The sequence below is a fragment of the Sinocyclocheilus anshuiensis genome, unplaced genomic scaffold (assembly GCF_001515605.1).
Source record: "Sinocyclocheilus anshuiensis isolate Anshui unplaced genomic scaffold, SAMN03320099.WGS_v1.1 scaffold308, whole genome shotgun sequence".
NCBI classification, from domain to species: domain Eukaryota; kingdom Metazoa; phylum Chordata; class Actinopteri; order Cypriniformes; family Cyprinidae; genus Sinocyclocheilus; species Sinocyclocheilus anshuiensis.
In genome coordinates, this window is record NW_015558619.1 from 1646647 (window position 1) to 1657939 (window position 11293).

Consider the following 11293-nt stretch of genomic DNA (forward strand, 5'->3'; position numbering starts at 1 on the left):
TATATATATATATATATATATATATATATAAACACACTGTATATATATTATATACTATATTACTATTTATGAAATGATATATATTACTACAGATAAAATATATGATTATATATCATATTAGTTTTTTGTCACAAGAAACATTTGAAACAGTATTTTTTTAATATTTAAATTTTTTTATTATTTTACATATTATTCTGTAAATTTATGCTGTGTAACTACCTGAATATGTATCCGTACTTATAAGAGTAAACTAAAATTACAACCGTAAAAATCCATCTTTGCTACTTGAAATACAATAAACATTAACTGAAATAAAATAATAAAAAACATAACTTAACTTCAGCTAGTTGAAATTTGTTTGTATTTTTCTTCAAGTATTTATATTAATTATTATGTGCAAAGATGTAATATTTTAGTTTATTACTCTTATTCTTTTAAAGTTATTCATAAAAGTTTAGAAAAAACATTGTTTTTTAATGTTCATAAAAGAAGTCTCTTCTGATTAAAAATAAAGCAGTAATATTGTGAAATATTTTTTACAATATAACAACAACACAACAAAAAGACAGTAGAACTGATTTAAAATGAAAACAGAAAATTGAAAGATAAAAATGTATTGAAAATATGCAATAAAAACTGTAATGGTATCTCAATCAAACTACAATAATATAGTATCTACAATAATTCTTTACTAAAGAAAAAAGAATTCTACGCATCTAATCTGTCACTATTGTGCTTTGAGCAACACAATTAACCCCAGACTGCACCATGGGAGCGGTTCCTGTAATCGGTGCACTGCAAATCCATTCTAGATAAAAATCAGCTAACTAATCACAGATGAGAAAGACTCACGGCTCCAAACGCTACAGAGAGCATGGTCTGCATGCACCCGTCCTCCACCGCTCCGATCACTCCTTTCTTATAGAGCAGAGAGCCTCCCACCAGCGTCCAGAACTTGATGTGTTTGATTCCCACCGACACAAACTGAGTGTCCGAGTCCGGCCTGAACTCCACCACGAAGATCCGGTCGCTGTGACCGCCCTTACTGCAAACCCTAGAGCCTGAGATCACATGATGAAAGCATTCACAACAGCGTTTGAATATGCTGAACAAAGTCCAATACCTGTTTCTTACTGATTCCAGAAATAGTGTCTGCTTTGCTCAAACACATCAGTCTCTCACAAAATAAGATGTGCATTTCATAGCATTTTTTCTATTGACTATGGAAGCTTATTTCCACCATGGAATAAAAAAATAAAAAAGGTAAATTTAATTGCCATTTAATATATTTTTTTTGTAGAAAATGTTTTTTTAAAAACCATATCCAACCAAAACGTAAAAAAGGTAATTGCAGTTAAAAAAAAATTATAAGAAAAAAGTCAGAAACTCACAATTATGAGTTTATAACTTTTTTGAGAGAAAAAGACTGAATTGCAAGATGTTAACTCACAATTGCAATTTTTAACATTATTTTCATTATTAAAGAATTATTGTCATTACCAGTGTTATTTTAGTATCATTAAGATACCATTATAATTTTTATCAATATTTAGAATTTTTTATCTTTGTATTTAACTTTTTCATTGTACTTTTAGTAATTTTGTTCCATGGTTTCATCATTTTTATTATTTTTTTTAAATACATCTATGTAGGTTTTTATTAATCTCAGTTTTAGTTATTTTAGTGGCCTAACTAAGTTAAAGCAACTGAAAAAGAGAAATGACCTGAAATTAAATGTTTTTTTTATTTTATTTTAGTTAACTTTTTTTTATTTCTAGTAACAAAGATGTTTTTTGTATGTTTTTAGTTAGAAATGCAGGTTTTATAACTTGCAATTCTGAGCTTTGAACTTTTTTGTGAACTTTTTTTATTCCAGTGCAGAAAGAAAAAACTGAAATGTGAGATGCAAACTTAAAATTCAGAGAAAAAAAGTCAAAATTCTGAAATGTAAAATCAGAATTTAAAAATTCAGAAATCAAAATCAGAGAAAAAAGTCAGAATTGCGAGATTTAAGCTCACAATTGCAAGAAAAAAATTGTCATTGCAGTTTCCTTTTTTATATATTTTTAAGTTTATATATATAACGTGTTTATGTAAAGTTTGTATGTAAAGCGCATTAAAGCTGATACATACATATATATTTTGAAAAAAATAATCCTTATTTTGTGAACAAACTGCACGTGATGGAAAGTTGATGATATGATATTTTTGATCATCATCAAATTAGCTAATGTTAGGCCTTTTTTTTTTTCAGATGCAGGGCTATTTTAAGTATATATTTAGTTAAAACCACTGGTTTTGACACACCTTCCTGCCATCTCCACACAGTGATGGTGTGCTCCGGATCCACTCCCACAGACAGCAGCAGTTTTCCTGTGGCGCTGAAATTGACGTATCCGATCCCTTTAGCGTGAGAGCAGCGCAGCACTGACAGCGTCTGTTTGTTCATGGCGTCCCACACGTGAATAGACGGCGCCAGGCCTACAGACACACACAGACACAGACCGACATCACATTACGACCGCCAGTACTCACAGCTGAAGGACAGATCCACAACTGCTCCTTTTAGCACAAGACACATAAAATCCATATTAGGTGTATTAGAAGACATTAATTATGCAAATGTTGTGGGTTATTTATATTAATAAACAGTGTTGGGAAGCTACTATGAAACTGGATTACAGTAGTTGCACTGCAGTAAAGATGCATTTAGAAAAAGTAGTAACAACTACAAGCTACTAAAAACAAGCAGTTAACTGTTATTTAAAGGGGGATTATACAACTTATTACTTAAGCAGAGCTGTATTTTTTAATGAATTTTTTAAACAGACAAATTTACACAACAAAATGCAACAAATGCACTAAATGCATAGATCAATGCAAAAAAATAAACACAAAAATAAATGCACTAAATGCATAGATAAATGCATAAATACTGTAAATGCCTGAAAAAATGCATACAAGCAAATACAACGCATACATAAATGCATAAATAGACGCATATAAATAACTGCATTAATACATGTAAAAAATAAATGCACTAAATGTAGACAAATGCATGAATAAATGCATACAATCATAAATAAATGAATAAATTAATTAATAAACACATAAATAAAAGCATAAAAACTGCATTTAAACAACTATAAATCAATGCAAAAATAAATGCACTAAATGTAGACAAATGCATGAATAAATGCATACAATCATAAATAAATGAATAAATAAATTCATAAACACATAAATAAAAGCATAAAAACTGCATTTAAACAACTATAAATCAATGCAAAAAGAAATGCACTAAACGTATAGAAAAATGCGTATAAAAATGCATAAATTCATAAATATATGCAATAAAAAATAAATGCACTAAATGCAAAGATAAATGCATGCAAGCTTAAATGAATAAATAAACACATAAATGCATTAATAATGCATATAAATAACTGAATATAAAAAACTATATAAAAATGCAAAAATAAATGCAGTAAATGTATAGATAAATTCATAAATGCACTACATGCATAGAAAAATGCATAAATAAATGCACATAAATAACTGCGTAAATGCATCAATATATGAGTTGAAAACATTGTGCTGCAAAGCAGCATTGAATTAAATGTTCACCACACCACACCAGTATGGCTTGAAAAAAATCTACTCTAATTTGAAAACAATGTAGTTGTACAATGTAATGTAGGAAAAATATAGTGTCGCTACTTTTAGATAGTCACTTCCCCAACACTGTTAATAAAGCAGCAGGATGTGTTTGGGATGGCTATTATGAGTTCATAAGGACAGTCCTCAAGGTTTTCAACATGTCAATAGTAGATATGTATTCTAGCGCTGAGGGAGGGAACGAGGCCTCATGACTCCAAGATGATGACAGAAAATCAAGCCAATCTGCTGCATGATGCTTCATGCAAACATGAGAATGTATTCTTCACAGCGGTGGTCTTTACTGAACCCGGGACATAAAACATGAGGGAAAAGAGAGGATTGCTTGATATAGAGCATATGATCTTAATCTGAAATCTGTGGCATCCAACTTCCAGACCCTCGTGAACCATAGACAGATGTTATTCCATCAAACGTGATATTAAAGATTGATTCACTAAAGAAATATTCAGAGTTCAATACATATTACGATGTAAGCTGTAAGAACCAAATAAATGAATTTAAACTTTAGTTTTGAAAAGTTTTTTAAACAGAGATGTATTGTTCTGGCGTAATGACATTTTGAACAAACAAATTTACACTAAATGCAACAATAAATGCTCTAAATGCATAGAAAAATACATAAATAAAAGCATGAAAACATAAATAGCTGGATAAGTAAATGAAAAATTAAATGCACTAAATATAGATAAATGCATGAATTAATTCATACAAGCAAAAATTAATAAATAAATTCATACATAAATTCAGTTAATGGTTTAAAAGCAGAAATGTGAAGTTTGTATTTTTGTTCAAGTATTTATATTAATTATTATGTGCAAAGATGTAATTTAGTCTTTTACTCTTATTCTTTTAAAGTTATTCATAAAAGTTTAGAAAAAAACAAAAAAAAATGTAATGTTCATAAAAGAAGTCTCTTCTGATTAAAAATAAAGCAGTAATATTGTGAAATATTTTTTACAATATAAAATAGCTGTTTTCTATTTGAATATATTGTAAAATGTAATTTATTCCTGTGATCAAAGCTGAATTTTCAGCATCATTACTTCAGAAGTCGGATTCTAACCAGATTCTTTGATGGTTATTTAAACTGCATTATTTTAGTTTGTTATTATTATTATTCATTTTATATTATTATGTTATATTAAAATATATGATACATTTATTATTTGATGATTATTTACTTCATTATTGCAGTAACTGCATTCATATTATATTTACATATATTATTATGCAAGTTATTCCTATTTAGTTTATTCTTCTAAATGGATAAATCTGTGCACATCATATAGTGCTTACCATATTAACTGGTTTACCATGCATGCATGTAACTGGTAAAGTGTTACAGAATAATGCAAAATGACATGTTAACATTGCAAACTGAATACTGAATCTAAATTCACACCTATGGAACTCTTTCCAAGTGTTTGACTTGTATTGAACCCAAATCATTGCTTTGGAGAATAAAAATGCAAGCTTTAGTTCTATTTTGGAGCCCAAAAACCTGACCTGAATTTCTGGAGTCAAACACAAAAGGTCAGTGAGACAAACTGAAGTCGGATGGCAGGGGGTTCTGCTGTCCTACCTGGATCGGTGATGTCGCCTGTGTGGTGGTGTATTGGATGAGAGCATGAGGCAGTGATGAACAAAAATGAGAGAAGCCAAAGCAGAATTACGTGAGAGATTCAACTTATTTGCACAAATCACAAGCAGGCTTGTTATTAACACAAAACCAAGCAGTGCAGCTGAAAGAAGCAACGCAAAAGTCAATGTGAGCAAATGAAAATGACTCAGATGGTGAAAATGACATGGGTTTGCATTAGGAAATGTGTGTAGAGGCCCACACTTACCGATCTGACCGGTGGCGATGATGTTGAGATATTTGGGATGTTGATTGACAGTCAGACAGAGGATGTCATCCGTGTGCTCCAGATAAAAGCTCTGAGTTCCTGCAAATCACAAACACCTTCATCTACAACTACTTTCATTCTCCAGTCCAGTGTTAAACAGCATGCATGCAGTTCTTATGAGCTCATATGAAAAGAAAGACTACATGTACTTTTAAAAAAGCATCACACTGCAATAATATTTTAGTACACAGCAGAAAATATACTCATCTCATACACTGCTTCAAGTTTTGGATCAGTAAAAGTAAGATTTTTTTATGTTTTTATAAGATGCTCACAATGGCTGTATTTATTTGATTAAAAATACAGTAAAATCAGTTATAATGTGAAATATTATTACAATTTAAAATAGCTGTTTTCTATGTGAATATATTGTAAAATGTAATTTATTTCTGTGATCAAAGCTGAATTTTCAGCATCATTACTCCAGTCTTCAGTGTCACATGATCCTTCAGAAATCATTCTAATATACTGATTTGCTGATTAAGAAACATTTCTGATTATCATCAATGTTGAAAACAGTTGTGTTGCTTCATATTTTTGTGGAAACTGATACATTTTATTTTTCAGGATTCTTTGATGAATAGAAAGTTCAAAAGAACAGCATTTATTTGAAATAGAACTATTTTGCAACATTATAAACTGACATTTACTGTCACTTTTGATCAATTTAATGCATCCATGCTGAATAAAAATGTTAATTTCTAACTTTTTAAACTTTTGAATGGTAGTGTATATTCTAACTGCATACGTAAACTTTAACCAATACTGTAGCACATACTTTATTCATTAATTACTGTTAAAAAAAACAATTTGAAAATAAAATAATGTGTACATTTTAATAATAATTTTCAAATAAATACTGTAGTTATTTTTAGCTGAATTTCAGAAAATATATTTTTTTATTTTTAAATATGTTGCATCTAAAGCTGGTTTCCCACTTCTTCTTTTAAACAGATGTGCAGTTCCCTCTGCAGCCTGTAGAGGTCAGCAGCATCTGGAATCAGATAAGTCTCAGAAGACACGCCCACAAACTCAGTCCATGCATAAACTCAAACTGTACTATTTCAAAGGCTTTAAAACATCTAATAGTGTTTTTCCTGCACATCTGCCACATGTTGAGACACTAAGCCAGAGGTCAGAGGTCAGCAGAGAGGCTGACTCAGGACAGTACCAGCAGAGAGGTTCTGAATAACAGCAGCGGCGGCCGTGTGGAAGATGATGTCTGCTCCATCATTGAGGTAGTGAAGGTTGTTTCGACAGTCAAAGCCCCTGTAGCCAAACACGTGATCCAGAGACAGTTCCTGCAGACACACACAGACATCAACACACACTGACAATAATGAAGACAAGACTGCACCTCCATGAGCTCAAGACCGACTGACCTCCACGATTTTCTTCTTCTTTGTGACGTTGTTCTTCACCAGTTTGTCAGGTAACGGTGTGGCTCGACTCACTGGAGGCCTGCAGGAAACCAATAATGACATAAAAAAAAAAAACGAGTTTATTTCTCAGTATTTTCATCTTGTTTTCTATTACACATATCTAAACATTCTCAAATCAAGGTATAGTTACTTGAGATGCAAAATGACCTAAGATATCAAGTCTTGTTTTCTGATAAATGTATCAAAATGTCTAACAGTGGGGTCAGCAAAATCAACTTACTGTAATTCAAAGGGAAAAATATATTATTTTTCTGACCTCACTGACAAATGTTTTTTTTTCTTTCTTTTTCTTTTTTTTTTAGCATAAACTAATTTCATTTTGCTACATCTTTTCAGAAACAAGACTTTGTATAGAAGTCGTTTTTTGTTTTCGTCTTGATTAAATTTTTCAATATTTGTAATGGAAAACAAGACAAGAATACTAAGAATAAAATAACGTTTTGCAACTTGTGCCTCATTTTCTAATTTTTTTTAATCAAAATTAAGTGAGTTTTTGATTAAAACAAGAACAAATATCTGCCAGTGAGGTCAGAAAAATCTATTTAATGCAAACAAAAAAAATTTTTTTCATTGCTTATTTAATTTTTTTATTTATATATGTTTATTTTGATCGCATTTGGCAGATATTTTTCTTGTTTAAAGCATGAACCCTTCATTTTGATGAAAATTAGAAAACTAGTAAAATCTTATAATAATAAACATACGACATTTATAATATTTTTAATAATAAACATAATAATATCTTACGTTTTTAAACTAGGAAGAAAAAACTACTAAAGAGGAAAAATATCTGTTGCAGTGATGAACTTCATCTGCATTTTTCAGTTGTGTTTTTTTGTATTACCGCTCATCCACAGGGATCTCCTTCTGTAGTTGGTGCGGTTTCACGCCTGTCATTTGTCTTATACTGACAGCGTAGATCTTCGTCGTGTAATCCATGTTCTTTTCCCGAGCGACGTCACTGTCGTACCCTAAACACACAAACGTTAGCTAAATAAAACTGCACATTAAAAATTGTAATAAAAAATGTCAAATTAATTCAATTTAACATTTACATTAAAAATTAAACTAAATTTTTAATTTAAATTCTAAATTAAATGTAATCACAAACAAAAACATTACCTCCATCCTCTTCAGCGTCGTCGTCTGATTCCTCGCTGTCCACAGCTTTGCTCTCGCGTGGACCAATCCCCTCTCTCGCCCAGATCATGAGGGCGGTGTCAGCTCCGCCCACTGACAGCAACATTGCGTCGTCATTGGACCATCGTACACTCGTCACATTGGCACTGTGAGCCACGTACTTTTTAAACTTGGCAAACTGACCCTGTATGGAATTAAAAAAAGCATCAAGGACATTCTACTTAATGCATAAACCTCTGGTTTTATATAATACTTGTACAATAGCATTCAAAAGTTTTTTTTTTAAAGACAATTATATTTTTATTCAGCAAGGACGCATTAATTGTTATTAACTGGACACGTTTTGTCACTATTAAAGGAAAAAAAACCATTTTTTATCAAGAAATATAATAATTGATAAATAAAATATAATAAAACTATAATAAGAAATGCTGTTCTTTTGAAGTTTCTATTCATCAAAAAATCCAAGAAAAAAGTATAAAAATATGAAGCAGTTTTCAACATTGATGATAAGAAGAAAAGCAGCAAATCAGTATATTAGAATGATTCCTGAAGGATCACGTGACACTGAAGACTGGAGCAATGCTGCTGGAAATTCAGCTTTATGTCAGAAGTAAATTAATTTTACAATATATTCACACAGAAAACGACTATTTTGAATTGTAATAATATTTCACAACATTACTGTTTTTACATTATTTATGATAAACAAGGAGAACATAAGAAACTGAAGCATTAAAAATGCTTGCACAGTAGTGTATGTGAATGTATGATGTGCTTTTGCTGCGGTCAGACCTTGCAGGGGAAGCTGAAGAGCTTGACGAAGCCGAAGTCGTCTCCGGTGGCCAGCAGCTTCTTGTCTTTGGTAAGTGAAGAGGCGTTGACGAAGCTGAGCGTCGGCCAGATGCCCTCACAGGTGGGACCCAGCACTGACGTCCACGAGGCCCAATCCATCTTCTCAAACTGAACACACACAAACACACAGTTACGCGCTGATCATGCTGGGGTTGGTGATATATGTGACCCTGGACCACAAAACCCCCAAAAAAGTCTTAAGTGTCAATTTTTCAAAATTGAGATTTATACATCATATCTGAAAGCTGACAATATTTGGTCGAGATACAACTATTTGAAAATCTGGAATCTGAGGGTGCAAACAAATCTAAATATTGAGAAAATCGCCTTTAAAGTTGTCCAAATAAAGTTCTTAGCAATGCATATTACTAATCAAAAATTAAGTTTTGATATATTTACGGTAGGAAATTTACAAAATATCTTCATGGAACATGATCTTAACTTAATATCCTAATGATTTTTGGCATAAAAGAAAAATCTATAATTTTGACCCATACAATGTATTGTTGGCTATTGCTACAAATATACCCCAGCGACTTAAGACTGCTTTTGTGCTCCAGGGTCACATATCTGGCTGTGTGTATTTTTTTTACCTCTAAACTGCTGATAGTTTGTCGTCTTCCACGTGGAGCCTCAAAAAATAGCTGCTCTTTGGCACCAGTGTTGACTTGAAGCAGTTTTCCTGCATTAATACACACAAAAAACTTTGATTATGTGATTATCTGGATCACGTGTTTAAAATATATAACCTATAGTAATGGCAATAAATAATATACAAATTCTTTATATGTAAGTATAAAGAAGACGCTATTTCCTAATAAAAAATAATTCAAGCTAGAGCTGGCCAGAAAGTTTTCTCCATTCAAAACATTATCAAATAATTTCCCTTCAACTGTATTTCACTCAAAGATTAATTCATTACATGCATTAACGTGCATATTATTGCCTGAATATATATTAGTGTTTTGTGTATGTCTGGATTACCGCAGACGTCCCAGTCCACATGTGTGATACAGCTGGACGCTCCTTTACAGATTCCCACCCGCTTACTGCAGTAAGTATTATTTTATTATTATCATTTAAACGTGTGTAATATTAATACACACACACATATATATGTATATTTTTAAGAAATATTTCCATCTTATATAAATATAAATACATATTGCATATGTTTTTTAAACATATACACATGTATATGTGTGTATTAATATAGAAATATAAATATACACAGTACACACACATATATTACGCAAACTTTTATTTTGGATGCAATTAATTGATTTCACAGCCCTAATATGTACATATGACCAAATGATCTATTATACATGCATATCTCCACATATTATAAAGTTATGTTTAAATATTATATAAAAAACCATCTCTGATGAAAATAAATGTTTTCACATCATTTAACCTCTCCAGGGTTGTGTGATCTCTTCAATTTACACACACAGAAACTCATTTTATTTTATTATGGAATAACTTATTTTATTTTACTAACTTGGCAGCAGAGCAAATTTGTGGGTCAAAGCCTACGAGATAAACTCAGCTCTGGAGCTACAAAACTACATGAGGTCTTGTTAGCATTGCATAATGAAACACGTCCCAGGTTTACTGTGATACATGATGATACATGCACAGATTTCGAATGGGAATTTGTATTTTAAATAACATATGTATTATCAGCCTATTTTAATATCTAAAACTGCCGCCCATGCCAGACGGTTACCTTGAGAGAACCTGATGTCAGAGATGATCTCCTTCCTGTGGTGAAAGGTCACCATGTCCTCCAGCGTGTCTGCATTCACCACCAGGAAGCTGCCATCGTTTAGACCCACCGCTAAGGCTTTTCCGTCTGGCGAGAAGGCACAGCATCGACCACCTACAAACACACACATACACCAAACTGTTTGCGATACTGAATTTGCGATCTTCCAAATGTGGCAGGAGGTTAGCGAATCACGAACCTTTCTTAAGTTTCCGGACGGCCACCATGCGATGGTTGGCTGAAAGCTCCCAGATGCGCAGCGTTTTGTCGTCACTCACAGTGGCACAGATGGGCAGCAGAGGATGAGCTGCGAGGCCCCAGACTTCCCCCTCCATATGACCCTAAAACACATCAAACAAAACACACACTTCAACTAGTTGACCTGCCTGACCATCTAATCTGGTTTGTAGGGTTGTAACGATGAACCGCGAGCCGGTTGAAAATAGATTCAAATATGTGACGATTCAAATCGGTTGAGATGCTAAACAAATCGCGAT

General features: G+C 32.1%; 1 protein-coding gene across 1 annotated transcript in view; it reads right to left on the reverse strand.

The window, feature by feature from the left end:
* eml6 (EMAP like 6) overlaps positions 1–11293 on the reverse strand; it is a 60010-nt gene that overhangs the window by 7623 nt on the left and 41094 nt on the right. The window contains exons 21-32 of the mRNA XM_016476356.1: positions 10996–11137; positions 10758–10910; positions 10010–10084; positions 9619–9707; positions 8966–9133; positions 8153–8354; positions 7875–8001; positions 6971–7049; positions 6760–6889; positions 5529–5627; positions 2308–2481; positions 853–1061 (exon numbers count right to left, since the gene is read on the reverse strand). Of these exons, the coding sequence (XP_016331842.1) occupies positions 853–1061; positions 2308–2481; positions 5529–5627; positions 6760–6889; positions 6971–7049; positions 7875–8001; positions 8153–8354; positions 8966–9133; positions 9619–9707; positions 10010–10084; positions 10758–10910; positions 10996–11137 (1647 nt within the window). The remainder of the gene's footprint in view (positions 1–852; positions 1062–2307; positions 2482–5528; positions 5628–6759; positions 6890–6970; positions 7050–7874; positions 8002–8152; positions 8355–8965; positions 9134–9618; positions 9708–10009; positions 10085–10757; positions 10911–10995; positions 11138–11293) is intronic.